This window comes from Choloepus didactylus, assembly GCF_015220235.1.
Source record: "Choloepus didactylus isolate mChoDid1 chromosome 26 unlocalized genomic scaffold, mChoDid1.pri SUPER_26_unloc2, whole genome shotgun sequence".
Lineage (NCBI taxonomy): Eukaryota > Metazoa > Chordata > Mammalia > Pilosa > Megalonychidae > Choloepus > Choloepus didactylus.
In genome coordinates this window covers 1,697,403-1,724,233 of record NW_023637615.1, presented here as the reverse complement: position 1 = coordinate 1,724,233, position 26,831 = coordinate 1,697,403, and the positions used below count along the sequence as shown (strand labels likewise).

Below are 26,831 nucleotides of genomic sequence, written 5' to 3'. Positions count from 1 at the left end.
ATCCCGGGTGCGGTGAGTGTGAGAGCTCTCTCCTTGAGTGCGGCGTTCTGTCCCTCACAAAGCTCGAGCCCCACGTTGGGCGCCAGTTGTCCCGGCCCGCGGGACGATCAACCGAGGCTCCAACTCCTGCGAGGGAAGAATGGTATGGGACAAGAGACATGAAGAACGACAGCAAGACAGGTTTCTGATCAAGCTGCAAAACTTTATTGAAGAGGCAGGGTATATATACTCTAAGTTAGAGGGAGTGGCTAGTACGAACTGGTGGCGGCCTAGGATTGGTGGCTGCAAAGGCGGGTGGCGGTCTAGGATTGGCTGCTGATGTTGCTAGGGCAGATGGCAGATGTAAGGCTAGCACAGGATTGGTGGCTACTGTTGCTGGGGTAGAAGGCAGGTAGTAAAGCTAGCACTCTAGGCGCGAATCTTAGGCGCGAACGGCTATCACTTCCGTAGAAGGCTGAGGGCAACTTAAGCCGCTATTGCATCAGCCCTAGCAGTCATATTGCATATCTCCGGCATCGCTGAGGGTGGATTTTATACATGCTACCTTAATCGTCCCCAACAAGTTTTCACATAGAGACAGCATGGAATAAGGGAAATGGAGGCAAAACCAGTTTAAACAAGCCCCATGATAAAGAGAAGAATCTGCCAGCCCCTTATATGGAAAAGTAACCATGGTTACTGGAATGTAAAGAAATGTGAGGTAAAATCAGAGGCGGGAACTCACAGCAAAAAAGAAAAACTTTTTTTAAACTAAATGAACTCTCTGGGATAGGCTGATCAGTTCCAAATCTCAATAATGAGCTAGTTGGCTCTCTTGGATAGGCTGTACAAATTAAAATCTCAAAAGATGAATTAGTTAGTGTTCTCGGATAGGCTGTAACCTCTGTAGTACCCAGTCAATGGGGAAACAGGGGAGGGACTTGCGAATTAGGAGTAGGAGATTTAAACATGGCCATTCTCTTCCTCTGGCGCGCCAGCCTGCCACGTTTGGCTGGACGCCCTATCTTGCAAGATTGCAAATAAATTCTTTTCTCCTCCAAAACCGAGGGAGCTTTTATTCCCTTACAGGTACCGCTTTATTTCCGACAGTATGGATTTGGGGGAAGAGGGTGAGGACGGGAGGGATGAGGAGAGGTTTGGGGGGCGACGACCGCGGCTTGGTGCTTCAGGGATTGGACCTCCGCTTGGAGATTTGAAATGCTTTTGGTGAGCGAGCTCAGGTTCTTGTACAGAATGGACTGCTCCCCGGGAAACATGGCCCCGTCTACTTCACCTTCTCCTCCCTCATCTGGGCCGTCAGCATCTCTTTTCCTCTTATTGGACCCATGCCGGGTAGAGTAGCCCCCGTACCCGCTATAGCCCCCGCCCCCGCCGCCGCATGGGTAGATGTTGCCGCACGGATGGAAGTTGTTCGGGTGGACCGGGTTGCTGTGCGCCAGAACAAAGGGGGACGCCCCGAAGAAATTATGCGGTTCTGGCGCCAGCCGGGGTGGAGACGAGAAGGGCGGTCCTCCGTCTGATTGCGACAGGGGAAAGTAACCGTAAGGGAGGTGGGGTTGCGGCTGGAAGCAGTGTACAGAGTGTTGCTGGTGGGGCGGAGGCTGGAAAGGGAAGAAAGGGGCCGGGCGTACGGGTAACCTGTAGGGACCATAGGGGTCGCCGCCGCTGTACTGCACTCTGTTGCCGGGAGGAGGCGCCGCGGCAGATCCTCCCTGTCGGAGACTTTCCAGGTTGGTCTGGAGCATGGTCACGAAGGTGGCGCGGGGAACACTGATGGTCTCCTCGCCCCCGGTGCCCGCGTTGCCACTACCCCCCGCTCTCATGGCAGTAGCGGTAGTCGCTCCGGGAGGATGAAGATCAGGAGTTGGGGGACGGGGAGATGTTGGATCCGTGAGAGACTTCCCCTCCTCGCTGGCCTTTAAATATGTTAGCTTTTTTTTGATTGCGGCCACGTCTTTGTCTGCCTGTAGGAGCTCCAGTCGGTTCCTGATGAACCCCGCGTCTACAGCTTTGGCCATGAGTGCCTCAGGACAGGCAGTGAAGACCGGCGCGGGCACTGAGGCGAGGTCCACCGCCTCGCAGGCCTCAGTGACCTTTTTAATCTCACTGGAATTGAGGGACTCAAACTTGGAGAGTACCCAGTTGAGGTTCCGGCCATAGACTGCCACCGCCCCGCGGCGCCTGCCCAGCGCGCAGATGGTTACACGATGAAGGAGGGCGGGGGGGGGGCCCGCCTCGTCATTTTGCTGATGGACTTGGGTTTGGGCTTGGGCGACTGCATCGCATCTGCTAGGCCGTCTGGGTGAACGGACGAGAGGGAAAGCTCCGGAAGCCAGGCGTGGAGCGTCTCCACGATGGGGTCGGTGGGTAACTGCGCGCTTGGGGTCTGTGCCACACTGGAGTTGGGGAATATGCGCGTGACCCAATCCAGGAAGTCCTCTGAGGTGATGACCCCCACGAAATAAAGCCCATGGTTCACCCAGACCAAGCCCAGGGAGACGCCCACCTCCGCCTCAGGGAGGTGTTCTATGTTCAGGGGGATGGGCGGCGGTAGGGAGAGGTATTTAGAAAGCAGTTCCTTGTCGAGGACCAACACTCTATCTACTTTGGGGAAAGAGGCCGCATCTACAAAGCCAGCCACGTATACCACCAGCATGGATGTCTTTGGGGCGCACGTATGGCGGGACAGGCGTATGAGCGCGGGGGTGGAGAGCCTGATGTGGAAGGCTGTGTACGGGCAGCGATTAAATACGCTCACCAGTCAGGAGCTCAGATACCTGCACCTGGTGCTGTGTAAGATGTACGGGCTGTGTCTCAACGTATACTTACTTCGGGAAGCCGTCGCCAACGCGGGCAACCAGGACGACGTGGTCTTAGGCAGGAAGGTGCCCCGCGAGGTCTGGAAATTTATCTATGATGGGTGTGTGCAAAAAACGGGTATTACGCACGAGATGCTGGTAGAGCAGGCTAGCAGTGCCGCCCTGTGGCTCCGTCTTAATTCCAAACCCGAGCTGCTGGCTGGACTCACCAGCTACATCCTGCACAGGCTCGGGGTGAGGGTACCGGTGACGGTGGCCCCTAGAAACCTCAAAGATGGAAACTACCTCTACACCCTGGGGGGTGTCCTTCCCGGAAGGTTGCTCATGGTGATTGGATACTGCCTGTTACACGGGGGGGGGGGGGGGGGACGGGGAAGAACCCTGGGTCAGGGTTTTCTCGGGGAAGGTTTTCATCCTCTATCTGATGTTAGCAGGGTACCTCAGGCTCCATAAAACTTTTCTCTCAGAGGCGACGAGCGCTGGGTATCTGGGGCCGGTGGATGTTGTCTGTGGGGATCGGAGATGCATGCGGGGAATCCCGGCACAAGAAGGCGGCGGCGCGGAGGAACAAAAGAAGGCGCAATCGGATACACTTCACTATCTGTTTATTTTCAGTAACAGCCACTTGTTCTAAACCACAGCCATGGTTGTTGGCAAAAAGCCCAAAACAACAAAATAAAGTCTGTCATAGTCATCATGCCCCGCGAACTGTGCTCTGATGATTGCTTGGGCCGCCGCGGTGGGGGAGGGATTGGCTAGGAGGTTGGCGAGACCCGCCTCTATGGACATCCTCAGCGCCGTCCTGGCCTGGAGGAGGGCAGCCGGGTCCCTGAATGAGAGTGTCTGATTAATGATCTCGATGAGTTCATTGAACTTGGCACCACTGAGTTTAATGACCTGGGGCGCAGAAGGACTCCTTTCCAGATCCATCCTGCTCTCCAGGGCCAGGAGGGTAACTCCAGGAAAAAGGGCTGATATGGGGGCCTGTGGATTGTGGGCGAGGGAGGGGGCGAGATAGTTGCTAAACAGGAATGATGTCAGTTGCCCCCCTTTAAAGACAACACGGCCAGCGGACTGTGATGGGACTGTGGTCCCCTGGGGGTTTTGAAAGCGGCTCCCCAGAAGGGATGGCATGTTGAGGCGCCTAGAGGAGGTAGCAGTGAGCTGGGCCGTTTCCAGAAGCAGGTAAACCACCACTGAGCATTCCAGGGCCTTCAGTCCCACCCTGAGGTTCCACTGAAAGGCCGCGAACGGGGGAATGTCTGGCCCAAAAATACTGTTAGTGATTGTGTACACAACATCGGGGGGGGGGGGGCTGAGTCTGGCCGGGGAACGGGGTAGATTTTGTGGAGGGAAACATGTTATATTTTTTGAGAGTGGTATAGATTCTATGTTTGTCAAAGAACCCTGTCGCGTACGTGTCCCCCCTCTCCAGGGGCGCCATGGAGGCCCTTTGGCTGTTTGTGGGGTATGTGAAGTCAAATCCCAGGTTCACGTGATCGCTTTGTTTGAGCTCGGTCACCAGGAGCTCGAGTTTTCCCTCCAGGTTAGCCAGCAACTCCTTGTGCGTGACGGGTAGTTCTGTGCCCGTTCGGCTGGCATAGTAGCCATTCAAGAGACACAAGGCGGCGTTAGTGTCAGAGAGGTGTCTCTCGTCAGAGAACCAGTCATCGGTGGCGGCAGCCAGGGCGGAGGTCACCGTTTGCATGAGCTTAAGGGACGTTGAGTTTTGGAAGTTGTCAATCCCGCGCAGCCCTTTGGGGAAAACCCGCCTCTGCATGGCTACGTCTGTAAAGTGGGAAAACCAGGGCCCATAGCTGGGCTAAGTGTGGGGGTCTGTTGCCAGCCATGGCGCGTAGCCAAACGAGTTAGAGAGTGCAGTGTTCTAATATGCGTTAATACCACCCCGAAATAGTACTGTCGGGCCCGGGACTTTGCCTCTCGGGTGGGCGGTGAGTCACCGCCCCGGGCCCTTCCTCTTTAGCCCTGCCAGCCTCAACTTGTCAAACCACCAACTCCCGGAGCCTCCGAGCCCCGGGCTCCGGCTCGGGCTCCGCCAGGCCCGGGGAGGCCTCCAGGCCCCGGGGACTCGGGCAGGCCGGGTCCCCGCTCCCCCGGACCCTCGGCGGGTTCGGGGTCCCACAAGCAGGGGGAAGCTTTGAGCGCGTCTACCGGGGCCGAGAGGTGGCGGGGCGGCCCGGGACCAAGGCCAGCCGGGTCCCCTCCCCCGGGGCCTTCCAGGCCCCCCACAGACCCCGGCCCCGCCACCCAAGGGGGAGGGGCCAGCAGCCTCTGAATGTTAAAATTTGAGGGTCTCTACCGGGACCCCCGAGGGGCGGGGCGGCCCGGGATCAGGGCGAGCCTAGTCCCCTCCCCCAGGCCTTCAAGGCCCCCCACAGACCGCCGCCCCGCGACTCCCGCCCGGGCCGGGGCGGGACACTTTCAGTTTGCCATTTGGGGAGGGGGCTGGCGCGGCCCCCGAGCCCCGCCTCCCGGCTCCGCCGGGCCGGGGGAGGTCACCGGGTCCCGGGGAGTCAGGCAGGACAGGTTCCCGCCCTCCGTGACCCTCGGGGGTCTCGGCGCCCCACAAGCGGCGGGGAGAGCGGGCGGCCCGGCATGGCGAGCAGCGCGCCCGGCATGGAGCTCAGCGGGCCGCCCCAGCCCCCCGGGCCAGATGAGGGGGTCCCAGGGGGGCCGGGGGAGCTCCCGGCAGGCTCCGCTCACTCCAGATTACCCAGGGGGCTGCGCGAGGGGGGCTAGGGTCTAATTTGGGGGTGGGGGTCTCTCCGCGCGCCTCGCTTCCCGGAGATGACAGCTGGGGTGGAGCTGACCCCGTCTCCCCGGGTCCCGGGTCCCCGGGTCCCCACCCTCCCGGGGGTCTCAGGAGCCCTGTAACAGTTGCAGGGTGGCTTCCCGGGCCGGCCTCTCAGACTGAGTTGGGGGAAACTCCTCCTCACCCCTGGGAAGCTTCGGCGTTTTTACGGACATGTTAGGCACTGGATTTTCTTGACATTTTGGTTTGTCAGGGGAATTTGAGTGTTTGGGAAGCATATAAGGCGGGTTGCTGGTTCGGCCAGTCGCAGACCTTCTTGCCTGCCAGGTTTACCTCTTCGGCTGCTTTTGGAGTTTACTACACATACCTACTGCACGGTTTTTTTTACACCAGTGGATGTAGTTCCAGGGCCCCGTGGGGCCGGGAAGCGGATAACTACTGCACCTTGCCCTGACCCCCTAGCCGGGCAATGCCCGGTAGGGAATAGGAATTTTACACCCGGCCTAGTTCCAGGGCCCTGTGGGGCCGAGGAGCAGATAACCTTGCCGTGCCTTACCATGGACCCCTAACCAAGCGGCGCCCCACACGGAAAGGGGATTTTACAGCCAGCCTAGTTCCAGGCCCGGGTTTACAGCCAGCCTAGTTCCCCGCGCGAGATACCCATCGGGTATCGTTAGTTAGGAGCTGGCACTCGCCTCACACCTGCCCGCTGCCATGAACATCTCTGCTACCTTTCCCGTAGGCCCTTGGGAGATCACTGCATGCGGGGGCATCTTTCACTTAACCAACTACGCCGCAGTCAGGCAGCAGAGTGGCAGCACATCACTGCCGTTCCAGATTGTGACACTTCCCTTCTCCGTCCAGCAGATGGTGCGAGACTACGCCTCCTTCGGACTTCTCTCCTCCTTGCTCGAGCTGGAGCCGTTCACCCGCGGCGTTGCCGTGCTCCTCCCGGTCGCGCGGAAAACAACTCATAGGGGCGGCTGTCCCAGCAACACCCTCGCAGTGAAAGTAGTGCCCTGTTACCTCTTTGACTACCACAAACACATCACCTTCTCGGTGTGGGGCTGTGAGTCATCCTCAGAGATCCCCCCACGGACCATAGAAATGGCCATCCTGTGGGTCAGCCCAGTACCCCAAAACAGCCTATGCACTTACGTCTCCCAGGGACAGGAGGACCCAGATGCCCGCAAGTATGAGGACCTCGTCGTCCCAGACACAAAGTTCGCCCTCTTACAAGAGGGCCAGGATAACAACAGCCTCGTCCTCAGTGGCGAGGCCACCCAAGTCGCTCCCCAGACCTACTTCCTCCACTTTCGCAGTACAAGAATCAGTCGCTTCTTCCAACTCTTAGATGCCAGAGTTACTAACCTAGGTAACAAAAACACCATCGCCCCTAAGAGCGTCTCCCTACACTATCTACCCGATGCAAACATGTTTCGAGCAACCATCAAGATCATGGGGAATGTGCTGCTGCAAGACAGCCTGTGGGTCCAGCTGCACATCTGCACCAGCGGAAACCCCTCAGAGATTATACTCCATAAAGCCAGCATACCCCAATCCTCATCATCCCAGGGAGGGCATTTTATTCCCCTTTTTCTGGAGAAGAAAAAGGTCGTGAAGCCGGGAGAATCGACCACCCTCAGAGTTACAGCCTGTTTCCACTTGGGACAAAGAAAATCTGGGAAAACCCCTGCTCTCTTCATAGCGGGCTTGGAACAAAACCAGACAACGATCGTGCAGCCCACCGTTTGGCTACCCAACATAAGACTCCATGTCACCGTTACCAACAACAGCCCCAAATTACTCATCCTCAGGAAAGATACCCCGGTAGCCGCCGCAGTCCCCCTATATTATACTGACAGAGACACTCCAAGTGAGCAGACTCCAACCCACGGGCTCGTGTCCTGTGACCTAGACCTGATGAAACTGGTGTGGGAAACAGCCATCATTGAGACGGGAGAAGGAGGGATGATATTTTACCCAATGCACATTAACCTCCGAGAACTGAACACCAGGGATGAACCCATGGACCACTGAATCTCAGCAGCTTCCCCCATCCCCTCCCCTCCACCACGAACATCCCATTCCCAACCCACCCCCTCCCGCCCATGGATGTTGATTATGAAAAACATAACAAATAAACTTAGTTCAGTTTTTATTCCGTCTCTAGTGTTTGCTCTGTTGCTACATGATGCTAGCTCTCTGATTCATGGGTATCTTCCTCCTTGGGCTCCAGCAAAACAATATCAACGTTCGTATGCTGCAATACTCTGAGAACCCTTATGAGATCCCTGGCGTGGAAACCATCTAAGACCCCGATAGGAATACACAGGAACAAAACCCCGATCATACCACCCCCGAGCCACGCAGGAATATGAGGAAGACACAGTATGAACACACTTTCTCCCATAGCTCCGCCGGGCCCGGGGAGGCCTCCAGGCCCCGGGGACTCGGGCAGGCCGGGTCCCCGCTCCCCAGGACCCTCGGGGAACTCGGGGTCCCACAGGCGGGGGGAAGCTTTGAGCGCGTCTACCGGGGCCCAGAGGGGGAGGGGCGGCCCGGGACCAAGGCCAGCCGGGTCCCCTCCCCCGGGGCCTTCCAGGCCCCCCACAGACCCCGGCCCCGCCACCCAAGGGGGAGGAGCCAGAGGCCTCTGAATGTAAGACATTTGAGGGCCTCTGCCGGGGTCCCGAGGGGGCGGGGCGGCCCGGGATCAGGGCCAGCCTGGTTCCCTCCCCCAGGCCTTCAAGGCCCCCCACAGACCCCCGCCCGGCGACTCCCGCCCGGGCCGGGGCGGGACACTTTCAGTTTGCCATTTTGGGAGGGGGCTGGCGCGCCCCCGGAGCCCCGCCTCCGGGCTCCGCCGGGCCGGAGGAGGTCACCGGGTCCCGGGGAGTCAGGCAGGACAGGTTCCCGCCCTCCGGGAGCTTCGGGGGTCTCGGCGCCCCACAAGCGGCGAGGAGAGCGGGCGGGGCGGGGCGGCGCGGCGGCCGGGCAAGGCAAGCCGCGCGCCCGGCATGGAGCTCACCGAGCCTCCCCAGCCCCCCGGGCCAGGTGAGGGGGTCCCAGGGGGGCCGGGGGGGCTCCCGGCAGGCCCCGCCCACCCCAGATTACCCGGGGGCCGCGCGAGGGGGGCGGGGGTCAATATTCTGAAAAGTAAATTATAATAAAGATACTTTTGTTAAAATTGGACAACATTGAAATACACAAAAGCTCCATTTATGTAGTTCTTACAAATGGGAATTACAGACATATCAAATAAATACAGAGTTTTGATTTCCAAAGTTACCTTCCAGGTAATTTAGGGCCACTTATACCTCTCTTTGTTTCTGTTGCTCTTTTTAAATATAATCAGCTGCCTTCAGGAGGAGCTGCATAGTAGGTAAGAAGAATCATTTCTGGTTTACCAAAGATTACAAACCTTCATAATTACTTGTCCAAATTTAAGATCTGTTCCTTAATATATTAAGTATACTCAAAAATGTATTCATTTAATTTTAGGCATTTTACATAACATACTTAATGCCACCATTTGGTGTCATTTTGTATCAAGGAAGCTTTGTGTGTCATTGATGAGAGAATTATATAAAACTGGAATAGGGCTTGACAGGTTGAATCAATCCTCAAATATCCATTGTGGCAGAATGGACCAGCAACCATATACAAATGTACAAACACACACACACACACACAAACACACACACAAGCATTTTAAAAAGACATTTAAAAATTGTCTTCCAGAAAGAGCCTTCCTTGTAACAGAAGGATGGAACCAATATTAAATACAGAGATGAAATGTATCTTCTTGATGGACAACTGTGGAACAGACAATTGAAATGTTCAAGACTCAATAAAACTTCTGATGAAGTCATTTTCATGGCGAAAAACTATACTTTAGTTTTTGAAATTGTTTTAATCATGGACAGTCCGTGGTCAACATGCAGATTTCTCTAAGAGAAGCAATTACTTAAGCTAAATAGCTAATGTATTAGCAAGGATTCTCTAAGAGTAAAGCATTTTGTGCAAATATCATAAGATAAGCAACAAAACTCAGCTTCCCACAAAGCCAAAAGGAGGTTTAGGCCTCCGCAAAGGCGTAATGTAAAGGATGAGTGACTGGATATGGAAATTAAGAAAGATAGAAGAATTAACAAAGATAATGAATGTCCAATTGGGTAACAGGTGAAATGATGACAGTAATATATATGGAGTTTTCAGGAGAAGTCACTAAAAGTTCAAGGTAAGATGAGGAGTTTGGTTCCAGAACTCTGCTTGATTATGAAAATTTGGGAAATTACCCAAAACATATACACAAGTATATAATGCTCATTGTATATATCAATTTGTGAAAAATAATTCCTCTTAATTATATTTTTCCTGTTGGTTTGTGTTCAGATGTATTCTTATGTGTGTGTGAATATGTGTGTGGTAGACTGGATAATGTCTCCCACAAAGACATGTTCAAGTCCTAACCCCTGGTACTGTGAGTGTGAACTCATTTATTAATAGGATCTTTGGAGATCCTTTTAAGATGAGGACAAATTGAATCAGGATGGGCCTTAATCTGGTATGAATGGAGTCTTTATGAGCAAACAAAATTTGGACAAGAAAGTACAAGAAACAGGAGGGGACAGGAAGAGACAGATCAGTATGTGAGGATGCAGAGAACGATTGCCAGCAAGCTACCACCAGCATGCTATAGACATTGGAGGAGGCATTCCCTGCTGAGAGCTTGATTTTGGACTTGCAGCCTCCAAGGTGTAAAACAATAAATTTCTGTTATTTAAGTTTGTGGAATTTTGTTTATCACATTCCTGTCAACAGAAGACAATACTTATGTGTCTACAAAAATTCGTGTGTGTGTGTGTGTGTGTGTGTGTGTGTGTGTGCGCGCGCGCGCGCGCACGCGCGCATCTGTTTAAACTTACATTCTCCCAAATAAGGACAATATAGGCTTTGGATTCAGATTGAGCTAAAATAAAATCCTGGATCTCTTGCCTGTCAAACATGCTTAAGTTTCTAAACTAATTTATTTTCAGGCACTGTGTGCCTGTTTGAAACTGCTACATACCCCAGGGAAGACTATGTCGTTTAATGAAATATTGTGTGTGCAGACTTACTATTGGTGGTATATTTTGATTATGTTGTTTCCATGGAGATGTGATGCATCCAACTGCAGTTGAGACATTTTGATTAAATTATTTCCATAGAGGTGTGACCCCATCCCATTCAAGATGGGTCTTGTTTAGTTTATTGGAGTCCTTAAGAGAGCTCAGGGGCTGACACAGACCCAGATACCTGGAGATGCAGATAGAAGGACATTTGGAGATGTTAAGAGATTAAGCCCAGAGTTTGCCCTGGATAAGCTAACAGAGGACCCACAGATTCTTAGAGGGAGCATGCACAGGATCTGAGAGGGCAGTTAAAAGAGACAGAAACCCAGAGACATTTTGGAGAAAGCCATTTTGGAACAAGAATCCAGGAGTAAAAGACCAGTAGATGCCAGCTTTGTGACTTCCCAGCTGACAGAGGTATTCCAGATGACATCATCCTTTTTTCATTGAAGGTATCCTTTTGTTGATGCCTTAGTTTGGACGCTTTTATGGCCTTAAACCTGTAAATTTGTAACCTAATATATATCCTTTATAAGAGCCTATCCATTTGCATAATAGCAGCTTTAGCAAGCTGGAACATGCCTCATCTAATATTTCATACCAACTTGAGTTATATGTGGATACTTCATACAAAGCAGTGTAAATCCTAACACAAAGTATTCAATACATGTTAGCTATTTGATATTGATAAATATATAGTTAAGGATGTGAATATATCAATATATTTATAACCACTGCTCTAGTATGAAACACAGTTTTCATCATTGAATATGGGAATTATTTATTTCTCATCTCTCTTCAATCTCCATGAATAGTGGAAAATATTCTTTATTCCTTGAGTTTTTGCAGACGCATTTTGGAAACAATAAAATTATATGAAAAAGACAGTAAAAGAATATTAATTCTACTTGGTGATTCTTACTGCCCTTGAGTGCAGTATAGTTGGATATATTCAAATAGATCTAACTTTTTCTTTTACTTTGACCCGTGTTTCATAGGTTTGCATCTATAACCAGAGTGCTCAACATTATTGGTGAAATGGTTTCCTAAATTGCCATAGGGTAGAAAAGATCAATTTAATTCATAAGGTCATAGCTTGTGAAAATATTGCATTCAAGGCATTCTAAGCTGTGACTTAAATCCTAAAAATGTTTCTGTGAAGTGTTTCTGCTTCATATGTATTGATTACATGGACATCTAGGTATCACGTATGTATTTTTGTGTCAAGGACTGTGTATCTGTGGATTCATTGGCTCACAGTGTAATGCTGGTAATGTACTGGCTAACAGGTGTGTCTGCTTGTAATCAGGAGAACTCAGTCAATATTGATGTATTCACCTCAAAAGCCACATGGAGGGTTAGAGATATAATTAGCCTCTGGATCTAACATTTATAGGGTGTTTGATTTTATTTTGTTATTTAAGTCTGTCAGCTCTCCAAAGGATAGAAGTAGGCCCACTGGCAAAATACTATTCTTTGGCTTTTTATAATGGAGGGAAGAAATACAGAGATTATTTTTTCTCCTTGTGTTGTTAAAAGAGTTCAACAAAATCATTATTTGTTTGTTTATTTTTCCTGTCTCAATACATGAGCCACCTATGATCATGGGCAAGGCAACATATATAACTTTAAAATTATAAAATCTCCCACCTCTGTCACCAAAACAACCTCATGTGACTCAAACACAATCATATTTTAAGAAGCATAGTTGCTTGGGAATTAATTAGCTGGAGTTTCTTTGTTTTGTTGATTATGTTTCTTTTAGCTCAGTTAAAATTAAATAGAATCTATTAATGTCTTCCTGAAAATGAAAATTAGTATAAGCTGAAATTCAATGTGGTGTTTGAATGGTGGTTAATTTTATATATTTTTCCTCCTCTCAATTGTATATTATTATAGTTTTATCAGACACTTATCAGTATCAAGGAACTCTATACAAATTTGTCTTCAATAATTAAAATAATTTTGTAATTTCATTTTCATATTAACTGTAATTTTTGCAGTAAGGAGTGTTTCAAACTATGGTAATGAGACTTGTTGCAGTGCCAGTAGAGGAAGAGAAGAGAAATGGGAAATAAGAAGAATTTAATTTTCTTCAGATTCTAAATGAGAGTTCTTAGATCTATTATATGATTGACCTCAAATGAAAGTGTCTAGTTACCAGAGAGATAAACTGGCCTGCTGTGACGGGTGAATTGGAGGCTGTTACTTCATCTAAAAGAGGCAGCACCTCCAGGCTCTAACACACTTCTGCCAGCAAAACAGGAATCCTATACTGAAATAACTCAAGATTTCTCAGGAGAGGACAGGTATCTGAATTGTGTGTGCCTGCATGTATAGGTGTGAATTCTTCCAACAAACAAAATAATTGTTCAAAATTTTTTAACATTTTACTCAATCTCTTTGTTGCACCACTTTTCCCCAATCTGGCTCAGAGATTACCAGTTTGCAGCCTCTAACTTATCATTATCATTGCACATATTAATATTATCAGTATGTATTAAAATTTAAGTGATTTAATTTAGTCAATACATATTCTTATAACAATTAATGCATCACATGTTTTTGATAGATTTGTTAAGATTATATATAGAGTTGGCTTGGTTTATTAGAAAGAGCAACAGTTTTTGAGTCAGACAATTTTGGGTTTAATACCCAGTTCTGCCACATATTAGCTATAAGACTTTGAGAAATTTGATTGAATTTATTGTGCCTCAGCTTTCCCAAATGCAAAATAAAAATAATGCAGTTTACATTGCAGCATCACTGTGAGGAACAGATCAATAGTTGGATAAAGCTCTTTTATCATATCTGGCTTATAGTAGACAATCTTTGGTTCATCTACTCAAAGATATATTATGTAATAATTAAAATTCCTTTTAATGAAAGCTAGGAAATATCTTATGTCTTATTTTACTGATAAAACATAAATCCCTGGATAATCTTATATGTTCTAAGTGTGCTATGAATGAAAAAAGGCCTAAGCACCCCACAAGTTCAAAATTCATTCCTCCATCCACCCACCCATCCATCCATCCATTTATCTGTCATTCCATCCATCCATTCAATACTTATTAATTAATTAAAAATATGTGGAGTACAAACTGTCTGCCAAGTACTGTGCTAGATATAACTTACTTAAACACAAAAATAAATTGCAATCATTGTTTTAGGAGTTTTGAAAGAACATAGTATTGAGAAAGAATAATGGTGGAGGCAATGTGGTGGGGGGAGAGAGGTAAAATTTATATTTGAGGGGATGGCATCTAAACCAAAAAAAGAAAATGGAGAATTTGCCAGTAAAACAAAAAGTTGGTGTTAGAGTGTACCTGACAGTGGGGAAAAGAATAGATCAAGTTTCCTGGGAAGAGTTATTCAATAGATAATTGAAAGAAGTTAATTGAGCTGGATTGTATGACAGTTATAGCTCATGTCACTAACCTCTCCCACTGAGCTGACACTCTTCTCTATCAACGTTCACTAAGTCAAGTGGCACCAGTATACAATATGGAATCTATTTTCCTTTTCTTTTGTAAAACTGTGATATGCCTAGATTAGGCAAAAATTACATCCCAGAAGTAATAAAATTGCACCACTATAATGCAGACAGTATTAATAAACATCATGCAAATGCATGATTCAGTGAAATGAGCAAATGCAATTGAGAGAGATGACTGATTTTTAAAATGAGGGAAACTGAAGAGCTACATAAAGAAAGGACATTACAGAGAAGAATAAAACATGACCTTCAAATCAAATGAAACACTCTTTGCAAATCTCCAAGGATGAAAGGTTTTACACTGAGAAAACCATCGATAAAACTTGTGTTTACCACAATCAACAATGATCCACCTCCCCTACCTCTTGCCAGAGATAAATAGTCCTTTATTCTGTGACTAAAATCTATTTACTAATAACCATAAGAAATTGAATCACTGCTCCTAGTACCCAATGATTTCAACTACTAAATGTCCTTCGGTCAGCACCTACTGCTATATACTTAACATAATGCTAAATATTTTTACTTTTTTCATCTATAAGTTTAGCACCTGTTATGTGCAAGATAGTGTCTTATAGCTCACAATGCAAATAAAGTAACATTCAATTACTATTCTAAATAATCAATAGGGGAATTTAAGAGATATATTTCCAATCATGTTTGAGAGTTGTTTTTAAAGAGATTTGAGCTTGGGACAGAAAATGCTAGAGACAGAAGGAAAGAAGGATTTAACTCTGGGGAGAGGGTCACAAAACGTTCCTCAGGAAAAGAGCAAATTATGTGGTGGTCTTTAAAAATGCATAAGTTCACCAGTTGTATGGGTGAATACAGTAGAGATATCTAGAGTTTTAACCTGTTTTGGAGAGTCAAATCTTGTACACATGGTACTGAGGACCAAACAAGACATAATATGTTGAACACTGAAATGTACCTTATTAGTTAGTGTCATCACAGTTCAGGCAAGACAGGCAAAGGTGTGAATTGTTATCAAATAAAATATCTTAGAGAAGAAAGAATTTGGACTGTGACTGTGAAGGGACTCTAGGATGTGGAGAGCACATAGTGGCCATGGAAAGTTATACAAATGCAAAATAGAAGGATTTACAATTATGAAACAGACTACTAGGGTCCATGTACCCTATCTTTCCTCCAGCTACTACAGATGAGCTGCATATGTTGTACAAAGCCAACCCTTCTATTATTGCATTTGATCCCATATCCTCTTGCCTATTAAAAGGCATTTTAGTGACACATGATTTTATCTTCTGTTCTAGATGTTTTCATAAGCTTAAAAATGTATTATAATTTCTAATTACATAAAACAAACTCTCTCTTGATCTCACTTTCCTCTCATTTGGTCCCTAAGTGACACTAGTATTTCAGTTTCATTTACATCAAAATTCCTGAGAGTTTTATCTACTTCTTTTCTCTACTTTCTCTTCAAATATTCTATAATTTTTATTATCTGTTCTCTATGGATACCCTCTTCAACACAAGTACCATTGTCAAAATGGCCTATCACCTTCATATTTTCAAATAGAATATTTAAAGTCTCAGACCTCATTATTCTTTATCTTCACCTTTCACATTTCATCCAACCTCATTAAATCACTTTTTCAATTTGTTTTCAGGACATGACATACTCCTAGTTTTTTTTCCACCTTATTTGCTTCTCCTCTATGTTCTTTGCTCATCTTACCTTATATTACCAACTCCTAAAGAAGGATCAGTTCTCAAATTTCTTTTATACCATGTCTATAAATATTATTTTGGTGATTTCAAACAATCTCATGATTTCAAATGTTATCTACATGGTAATGCCTCTCAAATAATTTTTCCCAGTCCAAACTCTTCCCATGCTTCACTCTCATATGTTCAACTGCCTACTTGGCATCTCAACTTAAATGTCTAAAATATATCTCAAAATCATATTCCAAAAGGAATTCTTCATCCCAAACTTAACCAAAGTTTCATCTTCCTACAATGATATCTATCTCAGTTCATGGGAATGCTGTCTTTCCAGTTGCTAAGCCAAACCCTTTGGATTCCTTCCTGAGTTTCAACCACTAAATCCCATTGGTTCTACCTTCTAAATATATTTAGAAACCCCACCTCCTCTTCTAACATCCTGGTCCAAGTCAATATTATCTCTTGCCTAATTAATTGTAATGGCTACCTGACTTTTCTCATTTTCAGATACCTTATAGTTTCTTAAAATAAAGTAGTCCATTGTTTATTCAGCAGACTGAAAATATTTAAAGTTGTATCTCAAAACATGTCATTCTTAACCCTCACACAAGGGATGGAGTGCATAATTCACTTACAGTCAAAGCCAAAAACCTTCCAGTGACTTACAAGATCATATGTGATCTGGTCCCTTGGTACTTCTTTGACCTTATCTCCTTCCCTTTTCTCCTAACTCACTCTATTCTAGCAATGCCAACAAACTTGTTGTGTCTTGAATATGCCTAATGCTTTTTGTGTTAGCTCTTTTCTCTGGGACAGTCTTCTCAAAGATAGTTTCATAACTATGTCCCTCATCTCACTCAGGCCTTTGATTATCTTTTTGAATATTCCCTATCCCCCACTTTACCTACATTATTTTCCTGTATAATTCTGATCATCATACCTAGCTACCTACCTATTTATAGCTCATATTTATTTGTTAATGTACATCTTCATGAAGGAAAGGATTTCTTTTGTCTCCTTTTTCACTACCTAAGCTTTGATAATTAAAAAAGCATTTGGCACATGGTAGAAAATAAATATTTTTTAATGAGTCAATGAATAAATGAATGGGCCAGTTTTAATTAGATTAAAGTGCTATAGAGCATTAAAATAATAGTGAGATATAATAATCTTATAAAAATTATGCATGTGTAAATTAACTGTGTCAGAAAGCAGAATGAAGGTTTTGAAGCCAACACAGCTTGCAGCATCTGGAAATCAGAACCTTGTAACTTCTGTGCTCTGATTCTCTGCCTTTCCTCCTTTTACATATCTCACTATCTAAGAGAGTCAGGGATTCTAGCTCAGAATCTTTGCCAAACAGCCAAATTTATACCTAGAATTGAATAATAATAATTTGGCTTTATTACACTTACACAAAAATATTTCTATTTAGAGCAAACAATAGTGGCTTTCTGAAGTGGGCTCCCTCCCCTTAATCTGTAACAAGAGAGTCCCCTTCCCCCTCAACCAGTAATGACTGCAAAGTAAACATTAAAGCCCTGAGAGGAAGGGAGTGAAACTGTGCCATTTTAGGGAGTGAGACTTGCGGATGTATGCATTAGCCAAGCGTAACCATTCCAATAATTAACCATTGCACCAGCCTTGAGAAAATTTCTCAAGGTTGCTAAAGACCTTAAGCACCCATTAATTAGCCGTCGACTCTGCTTTTGTCAAAGTAGCTTGCTTGCATTTTCAGGATGTGATTTCTGCCTATATAAGTCTCAAGCACTCTCCAGGCGGCTGCTGCTCACTGAACTCCCTGCGCGGAGTGACAGGCAGCAGCCGCCAGCTAGCCGACTAATAAAGGCTCTTTTAAATTCCGTTTGGCTGTCTTGTACCTTAACTCGCGGGCACCATAACATTTGGAGGCCCCAGCGAGAATTTTCTCCTCGGCGTACTCCGAGGCTTATCGGTCGAGACGAGGTCTGACTACCGGTCTTCCCCCAGGGGGGCGCGCTGAGAGACGTTCCTCAGCCCCGGTGGAGAACCGAGTGGTCGGGCCTCGAGATTCGAAAATCTGCCTCTGGAGCCATCTGGACATGGGCCCACAACGGTAAGAGATCTCTAATCTGGTCTGGTGGGGAACCCCTTTAGGGTCTTTGGGAGGGCTGGACGCAGCCGTAACTCCGAGACCCGGCCTCGGACCACGACGGTGGCTGGTGGCCTCAGGTTTTAGGTTCTGGTACAGGTTTGGAATTGGTCTCTTAGCGCAGACTTAGTCTCTGTTTTGTGTTTTGTTGTTGGTGTCTTTGTTCCGTTCTGTTTCTGTTTTGCCAACTGTCAGTCCCATAGGGTCAGTCTCCATCTGCTTCCGCTTGCTCTCCGTTGCAATGTTTTTTGAAAAATGTTCAGGACTTCCGCCGACGAGCTGCAGGGTTGGGGGCTACGGTCAACCCAGGAGCTCTCCGGGCCCTTTGCAAATTCAAATGGCCAACCTTACCAAATTCTAATTGCCCCCCTCCCAGGGGACTCTAAATTTGCTAATTACCTTTCAGGTTCAAAGAGTCATTTATGGGAGTGCAGGACACCCGAATCAAATTCCCTATATTGAAACCTGGATCGGCATCCTCACTGACCGCCCCAAATGGCTTAATCATTTTTCTGCATGTTGTGCTGTCCACAGGCTCCAGGAGGGCTGGGGTGGGCGTGAACAGGCCCTTTGTCTGCAGGCAGCGGCGCGTGGCTACAGACTCGGGTGTTGCCTTCCTGCTGCCGGGCCAGGTGGGCAAGCCTATCCCCAAGGTTTGAGCGCTGGTAAACAAGCGCTGAAGTGGTGAGCAGGTGCCAGGACCTGCCTCTGGCCAGGGCACAAGCTTTCCCCTGTAAAACAGGCCACCAGTAAATTATTTGTCTATGATCAGCAGTCACCAGCTGGACACTGACTGGAGAAAGAGCAGAGGCGGATCCCCAAGTATGTGAGCCAGGGAATGGTCCCCAGCATCCTTTGTTTTTGGTATTTCTGTTCCGTGATAAGTCACAGGACATCTGTCTGCTTGTACATCCAGGGGTGTCCTGGAGCCAGTGTGTTCCCAGATCCTGAAGACATGCCAGCCCCCTGGGAGGTGGTGTTAACTGCTGGCCTGGTGCTTAAAAGTGGCTCATCTTTTCTTAGTGACACCACTTGCTTTTTGTCTTACAGCCTCTGACCTCAGAGGATCCTTTTGTACTTTCTAGAAATGGCAAGCCCCTGTTTGGGAGTGTGGGCCAAAGCCCCACTGAACAGCGTATTTGGGCATCAAAAACAGCCACATGGAAAGGCCAAGGTCGGGGGGCAGGGGGAGATTAGTGAAGACAAGTGGCTTCTCTGCGTTCAGCCAGGAGGTGGGGGTGGGGGCAGAGGCTCCCCATGGGGCACGGTAAGCCTCACGCTCATCCCTGTGACTGAGCTGTGCTGGAGCTGACCTGCCAAGTGACAGCTGTCCCGCTGGAGCCCACCTGTCTATGTCTGAGGCACCATGGTGGTACGAGTGCTGCATGTCCTCACGGGAACCCTGCTAGGGGCCAGAGGCCACTTCCCTGGGCAGGGGGCGAGGCAGGCCACCTGAGGGCAGGGAGGCGCGGGCTGCCACTCGGCTCCCTGGGACTAAAATTGTTCAACACCTAAACCTCCAAAAAGCAAGATGTACTCATTCTAAAGGGCCACCCAAAAGGCCACCAGTCCTCAACCCCCCACAAAATACTCCCCCCTTATCATGGCCCTCACCTTATTCCATAGGACCCTCTGCCCCTAGCGCGGGGCCCTTTCCGGGAATAGTTCAGGTTCCCCCCTACCCTAAGTTCAGGAGGACCCCTTGTTCCCACTCCGGAGTTTGTAAATAGCTTTTAATACTCATTTTTAAAGTAGTTTTATATTGCAGAAGTTCATGGTATGTCATTTAATGCAAAGATAAAACCATTTTACTTCAATGTTATTAAAAAGGTTTATTTTATTAGGAAATAAATGTGTTATTGCAGTGTTTTGTGGCCTGTTTAAAGGCTTTTGTTTAGTAAAGTGAATGTAGAGTACAGTAAAATGTTAAGTTGCCATCTACTTTATGAAATCCACCAACTTGAAATTTTTTAACTCTATCAATAAAGTGAAATGTTCAATAGATAGTAAGTATGCAGTCATGTTTTCATGTCATGTTTAGAAATCCATGAAATTGCTCCACTTACTAAATTTTTGCTGATGGCTGAATTGTAAATTAATAATAAGATCGTGCCCTTAGCAAATATTTAGTTTTGTTTTAAAATTTAAGTTAAGAGATTTCTAGAACATTCCTTTCTATGGTTCTTAAATAACATAAAGTAATTGTGCAATGTTGCTAATAGTGAACCTAGCAAGCTGCATTCAAATTCAAATATGTTGAAATGAGTAATCCAACAAAATTCTATTTGGAGCAAATCCTCATCCCTTGACCTTGTGTAAAAAAAAAGTTCTCTCCTTTCAGTGAAAAATTATCACAGAGGTTCATTGAATGAGACTCTGACCCAGTGTTCTTACTGTATTTTACATGTGCCCCCCCTCCAAACTCCCAGCGCCGCAGCCCACCTGAAGCCAGGCCTGAGGCGCCATGCCCCTTGGGGAAAGACTCAGTCCTTTATCCGTTCGGGCCCCTAATGCTGAGGCCCGGCTGCTCTACCTCACCGGGCTGCGCAGGGGTCCCTGCTGCTAACTCCCTCCTCAAGGAGGGACCCAGAATTTAGTTTCTGGTCTCTCCATCCAACCCTGCTCCAGCTGAAACTTTTAGTATTTATTCTGGGCAAAAGCCCAGATACCATACTTTATATTGATTGCTTCAGTTTATATTTATTAAGCACCTACTGTTTTAGTTGCTAGGAATACAAGAGGGTCAAAACCCCCAACAACTAATCTCTTTGTTAGAGTCCATTTTCTTTACCCATCAGCCCACATAGGACAACTATCAACTTCTGCAAACCCTTTTCACGTCAGAAGAGGAAGAGAATCCGTGCCCAGGGATGGAAACTAGTCGTGGGGCCAGACGATCTACCTACCACGGAAGCAGACCGCCTCGAAACCGTTTTTCTTTTCACCCGACCCTGGTGGGACCCTAACATGAATTAAGGTAAGAAGACTCTCGAACGGTACCGCCAGACTCTAATGGGGGCTCTCTGAGCAGCAGCGCGGAGGCCTACAGATATGTCCAAAGTAACTGAGGTAACTCAGGGGGGCCACTAAGTCCCCTGCCACTTTTCTAGAGTGCCTCCAGGAGGCTTACCAATTATACACCCCTATAAATCTGGAGGCACCAGAAAACAGGCGAGCAATTAATATTGCTTTTGTTGCCCAGTCAGCCCCAAATATAAAGAAAAAATTACAGAAGTTAGAAGGCTTTGAGGGAAAGGTACTAAGCGAGTTGGTGAAGGTTGCTCAACAAGTTTTCACTAATAGAGAGTGTTCTGAAGATTTAAATAAAAAAAAATGGCAAAGGTCCTACTTGCCATGAGTGAAAACCAGGTGCGGAATAAAAACCGAAAAAGGAACCAAAAATTCGAAAAAAAGTCGGGAGGAGGTAATAGACTGTCCAGTAAGAAAGAAGGACAAAGAGGGCCCCCTCTAAGCCAAAACCAATATGCATTCTGTAAAGAGGAGGGAGCCTTTCAGACTCTAAAAACAGGCACTCACTCGAGCCCCAGCCTTAGCACTCCCAAATCTCAAAAAGCCGTTCCAGCTGCATGTAGCCAAGGCACAAAGGGCAGCAAAAGGAGTGTTAACACAGTGCTTGGGGCCATGAAACGCGTCATAGCCTATGTTTCAAAGCACCTCAATCTGGTTGCGGCAGGCTGGCCTAACTGTCTACACAGACAGCCGGTATGCATTTGCCACCGCATACTTGCATGAAACCATCTACCAGGAATGTGGTCTCCTAACCTCCAGAAAAAAATACGCCCGAGGCAAAAAAAAAAATGCTTTCACCAGCCAGACGGCCAAAGAAGCAGCCCTAAAACCAGTGGGGCCTCTTCAAGCTTTGCCCCTCCTACTGCCCCGGGTACTAAAAGCTACCCCAACTTATACAAACTCTAATATTCGGCTACTCCAAAATCCTCCTACCAGAAGCACTGGGAAGAAACTTAATTTTCCAAACGCATCAAAGTACACACTTGAAAAGGACAAAATTAGCTAAACTGCTAAAAACTGACTTTTACATACGTAAGCTTTTTCAGTTAGCAAAAGAAGTAAGCAAAAAATGTCACGTCTGTGCTCAAGTCAACTCAAGCCATGTAAGTACCCCTGCTGCCGCCAGTCACTGCCTAAGAGGTCAACTTCCAGAAAAGCAATAAAAAATAAACTTCACAAAACTGCCTCCTAGACCAGGGGAATACAAGTACTTACTTGTGCTGGTGGACACCTTCTCAGGATAAGTTAAAACCTACCCAACTCGGTCAGAGTCAGCTCAGGTAGTAGCTAAGAAATTATTGGCTGAAATTGTCCCTTGGTTTGGCCTACCAGTAGAAATGGGGTCTGAGAATGGTCCGGCTTTTATAGCCCAAGTTACCCAAAACTTGGTAAAAGCATTAGGAATCAAATGGAAGCTACACTGCATCTACAGACCGCAAAGCTCAGGACAGGTAGAAAGAATGAATCGGACACTTAAGGAAACCCTCACCAAACTTAAATTAGAGACTGGTGGAAACTGGGTGAGCCTTCTTCTGTTTGCCTTACTTAAAGCTAGGTGTACTCCTTATGTAAAAGGTATTACTCCATACGAAGCCATGTTCGGCAGGCCACCCCCGCTCCTCCCCAAGTTAGGGGAGGAGCAGCTTGCCTCCCTGTCTAACTCTGAACTTCTCAAGTCCTTACAGGCTTTACACTACAGCTCCAAAAACATCCATCACGTCGTCAGCGCCCACCGTCCGAAACCTGACACCGCGGAAGAAGAAACCCCTACTGCTGAACCTGGTGATTTAGTGTGGATCAGAAAAAGGAATCCCTCCTCCCTTGAGGCACGCTGGGCTGGGCCTTAACAGGTGATTCTAAGTACACCGACTGCCATGAAAGTCGCAGGTAAAAGATTTTGGATACATCGCTCACAAATTAAAAAGGCAGACTCCGACCAGAACGCAGAATGGTCCATACAAAAAAACATCAGATCCCCTAAAACTTCGGCTGCAGCGACGTACGCCATTATGCTGACTCTAGTAACAATGCTAGCCGCCGAGAACCCCCATCAAGCCACTAATTATACGTGGCAGTTAACTTGCACCATTGATGGAACAGTGGTCAGCCAGATTAGCACCCCTGGCAGCCCTAAATTTGTTTTTGACCTATGTAAACTCTTTGGGAGACTCTGGAATCTACCAGAAGCTGTAAATACCTATTTGAGAGGGGGAAGGGTAGAGCTTTGGGGCTTCAGTTGTGGTAAATTAGAACTGGAACGAGGGCTATGGCGTAGTCAACATTATATCTGTCTGCAAAAAGTGCCTCAAAGTGTGGGGGAGAGGATGATTATTTCTGTTATAGTTGGGGCTGTGAAACCATAGCCCCATGGAAAAATGTAGATCATTTATTAAAGGTCACCAGGGAGATAAGGCCAGAAGCTCCTATTAAAAATTGTGTAATTGGGAACTGTAACCCTGTTACTGTTGAACCACAGCAGCATTGGGAAGATTCCCAGTGGTTGGGGGGAAAAACGTGGGGATTGCGCCTATATGTATCAGGATATGACCCCGGAGTGTTATTCACTATTCAAAAAAGGAAAAGTCCTAAGCCCTTAAATCCAATAGGGCTCCTGGACCCCATCGACATCAAAATACCTGTAACAACTACTCCTTTCCCACTTACCCGTCCTTACTCCACCATAAAAAGCCACCCCTTATCTCCAAAAGCAACTCCCCTCCCTCCACCTCCAAACTCCCGACAAGAGTCTCTATTCAATACACTTAAACTCATGTTTAAATTCTTAAACCAAACTTCCCCCAACTTAACTGAAGATTGCTGGCTATGTCTAAACCCCAAAGCACCCTATTATACAGGCCAGGGAGCTAACCGGAGTATAGGAGTAACTAACAATGACATTCAAAATGTCTCCCTATCAAATATTCACCAAAATTCACACTATTGTCCCTGGGGCACTACCCCTAAGCTTACTTTAGGTGACTTTCAAGGACAAGGACCATGCTTCCAGTCCCCTCAATTCCCTCTGTCTACTTCTCCTTACGTTAATTCTTGCACCTCTGTAACCATTTTTAGCAACAGCCCGGCAGGTCATACCGGATACTACTTAGTAGCGCCCAAAGGAACATGGTTTGCCTGTACAACGGGGTTAACGCCGTGTTTATACCCCCACCCCCGCCGCCCTGATGCAACCTAAGGCTCCAGGACTATGCATTCTCACCCATGTCCCTCCCCAAGTATATTACTACTCTGGTGAGGGAGGTAGGGAGCACTTCGGGCTAAATAACCTCAAACGAGTCAAGCGAGGGGGACCAATGCTAGTGCCAGTGCTCCTGGGACTTGGGGTAGCGGGGGCAACCGCAGTAGGAACCACAGCACTTGTCACAGGAGACCAAAATTTTAAAAGCCTCAGTACTCAGATCGACCAGGATCTAAAAACCTTAGAAGAAAGCGTTACTAAATTTGAGGAGTCCTTAAGCTCATTGGCAAAAGTAGTGCTTCAGAATCGGAGGGGACTCGACCTTGTATTCTTAAAGCAGGGAGGGCTTTGTTTAGCCTTGGGGGAAGCATGCTGTTTTTATACTAACCACTCAGGTGTAATTAAAGAAAGTTTAAGCCAACTCCAAAAGAGAATGCAGGATAGAGAAGAGCAAAGGAAAAAGGAGGCAAATTGGTTTGAAAGTATATTTTCTCAATCTCCATGGTTAACTACCTTAATATCAGCAGTTGCCAGACCCCTGGCTCTTATCATGTTAGCCTTAATCATAGGCCCCTGTGTCATAAACAGTTTAGTTAAATTTGTCCAACGACGTATTCAAAGCGTGAAGCTTATGGTTTTGCAGTCCCAATACCAATATCAATTCTTACCCTCGGGGGAAACAATGATTTGATTCTCCCTAAAAACCAGTGGGGAATGAAGTGGGCTCCCACCCCTTAATCTGTAGCAAGAGAGTCCCCTTCCCCCTCAACCGGTAATGACTGCAAAGTAAACATTAAAGCCCTGAGAGGAAGGGAGTGAAACTGTGCCATTTTAGGGAGTGAGACTTGCGGATGTATGCATTAGCCAAGCGTAACCATTCCAATAATTAACCATTGCACCAGCCTTGAGAAAATTTCTCAAGGTTGCTAAAGACCTTAAGCACCCATTAATTAGCCGTCGACTCTGCTTTTGTCAAAGTAGCTTGCTTGCATTTTCAGGATGTGATTTCTGCCTATATAAGTCTCAAGCACTCTCCAGGCGGCTGCTGCTCACTGAACTCCCTGCGCGGAGTGACAGGCAGCAGCCGCCAGCTAGCCGACTAATAAAGGCTCTTTTAAATTCCGTTTGGCTGTCTTGTACCTTAACTCGCGGGCACCATAACACTTTCCAGTACTACACTTGACATAAATTTCTTTCTAAAAATATATTTATTTAATGAACAGCAACTTGATTTAAGGAAGAATATTAAGTAATTAACAAGGTGTTGATATACAAATATGGCAGAAATGATGAAGGTCATACAGGAATAAACTGCAATTGCAGTTTGGCAAGAAAATGCTTAACTAAGAGAAAATGGTGATATTTTATCCATACCATATTGGACTTTTAGAAGAATGATATTTTTTTGGCTTTATAAAATCTTAAGAAAACAGGACAGATTTACCAAAAAAAAAAAAAAAAAGAAAAAAAACCACACAAAAAAACAAAAAACACAGAAACACAGAAATTGAGGTGGATGTGGAGAAAGAGGTACACTTATTCACTATTTGAGGGAATGTAGAATGGTGCAACTGCTCTGGAAGTGAGTTTGCCAGTTTCTCAGGCAACTAAGTATAGCATTGCCATATGATCCAGCTATCCCATTACTTGCTTTACAGCCAGAGGAAATGAGAGCTAGGACATGGACATTTGTAAACTAATGTTTACAGTGGCATTATTCATGATTGTCAAGAGATGGAAAGAGCCTAAATACCCATTAACAGACAAGTGGAGAAACAAACTGTGGTATATACATACAATAGAATATCTTACAGCTGTAAAAGAGAATAAAGTCATGACACATGCAAAGAAGTGGATGAACCTTGAGGACACTATGCTGAGCAAAATTAGCCAGAAACAAAAGGACAAATACAGTATGTTCTCATTAATAAGAACTAAGTATAATGAGAAAACCCTGAAAGTTTAAGTTAAGAGCATGGGTTATCAGGAGGTAGAGAGATGGTAGAGATTGACCTTTGAATGCTGAAGAAGTACAGAATGTTCAATGGAATTGACTGGAAAGATTCAGAATTGGATAGCACCATACTATAGGATGGTAGCAAAACATTGTAAGTATAATGAACAAAGCTGAGTGAGTATGGTTGAAAAGGGAAGGTTGGGGCATATTTGATACAGGATAAAACCTGAAACTGTGTAACTTAGTAAGACATAGAGTGGAGAATTATGGCAATTATATGTAAACATATAAGAAAAATTTTATGTCATGGAGAACAAATGAATGTCAATATTGCAAGGTGTTGAAAATGGGAAGGCATATGGGAAAAATATGATCAATTCATACTAAGGTCTATAGTTAACAGCAATATTGTGACATTCTTCCATTACTTATAACAAAGGTGATGTACCAAACCTAAGGGTCAATAGAGGCAGATATAAGGGAGGGGTAGGGGATGGTGGTTGTTGTTTCTCCTTTTCAAAAATTCTTTTAGGTTTCTTTATTCTTTTTTTTTTCTCTTCTTTGTGGAAGAAATTGAAATGTCCTCATATAGCTTGTGACGGTGAAAGCATAACTATGTG

General features: G+C 46.3%; 3 protein-coding genes across 7 annotated transcripts; all 3 read left to right on the top strand.

Moving 5' to 3' along the window:
* The first annotated feature begins 1,026 nt into the window (after window positions 1-1,026).
* Window positions 1,027-7,680, top strand: LOC119525783. The gene is made up of 2 exons (XM_037824564.1): window positions 1,027-1,068; window positions 6,335-7,680. The coding sequence occupies exon 2, from the start codon at window positions 6,460-6,462 to the stop codon at window positions 7,630-7,632; it is 1,173 nt and encodes a 390-aa protein (XP_037680492.1). The 5' UTR covers window positions 1,027-1,068; window positions 6,335-6,459; the 3' UTR covers window positions 7,633-7,680.
* LOC119525784 lies at window positions 2,236-3,553 on the top strand. 5 transcript variants are annotated; one of them, XM_037824567.1, is made up of 2 exons: window positions 2,236-3,146; window positions 3,287-3,553. In XM_037824567.1, the coding sequence occupies exons 1-2, from the start codon at window positions 2,529-2,531 to the stop codon at window positions 3,536-3,538; spliced, it is 870 nt and encodes a 289-aa protein (XP_037680495.1). In that variant the 5' UTR covers window positions 2,236-2,528; the 3' UTR covers window positions 3,539-3,553. The 5 variants fall into 5 exon arrangements, with proteins under 5 accessions (XP_037680495.1, XP_037680494.1, XP_037680493.1 ...); XM_037824566.1 differs by having other exon boundaries at window positions 3,254-3,553; XM_037824565.1 differs by having other exon boundaries at window positions 3,251-3,553.
* A 289-nt stretch (window positions 7,681-7,969) lies between the features above and the next one.
* Window positions 7,970-23,512, top strand: LOC119525767 (translation initiation factor IF-2-like). Its single transcript, XM_037824558.1, has 5 exons — window positions 7,970-8,168; window positions 8,269-8,649; window positions 17,887-17,992; window positions 20,827-21,005; window positions 22,735-23,512. The coding sequence occupies exons 1-4, from the start codon at window positions 7,970-7,972 to the stop codon at window positions 21,002-21,004; spliced, it is 864 nt and encodes a 287-aa protein (XP_037680486.1). The 3' UTR covers window position 21,005; window positions 22,735-23,512.
* The last annotated feature ends 3,319 nt before the right edge of the window (window positions 23,513-26,831 follow it).

Excerpts from the sequence above, each read along its gene's own strand:
- LOC119525784 (XM_037824565.1), top strand. The coding sequence starts at position 2,529 with ATGTTCAGGGGGATGGGCGGCGGTAGGGAGAGGTATTTAGAAAGCAGT. Across the intron at positions 3,147-3,250 it reads TTCCCGGAAGGTTGCTCATG|CAGGGTACCTCAGGCTCCAT; the intron begins GTGATTGGATAC and ends ATCTGATGTTAG.
- LOC119525783 (XM_037824564.1), top strand. The coding sequence starts at position 6,460 with ATGGTGCGAGACTACGCCTCCTTCGGACTTCTCTCCTCCTTGCTCGAG.
- LOC119525767 (XM_037824558.1), top strand. The coding sequence starts at position 7,970 with ATGAGGAAGACACAGTATGAACACACTTTCTCCCATAGCTCCGCCGGG. Across the intron at positions 8,650-17,886 it reads TCCCCAGCCCCCCGGGCCAG|GGGGGCGCGCTGAGAGACGT; the intron begins GTGAGGGGGTCC and ends GTCTTCCCCCAG. Across the intron at positions 17,993-20,826 it reads CTGGACATGGGCCCACAACG|CCCACATAGGACAACTATCA; the intron begins GTAAGAGATCTC and ends TTTACCCATCAG.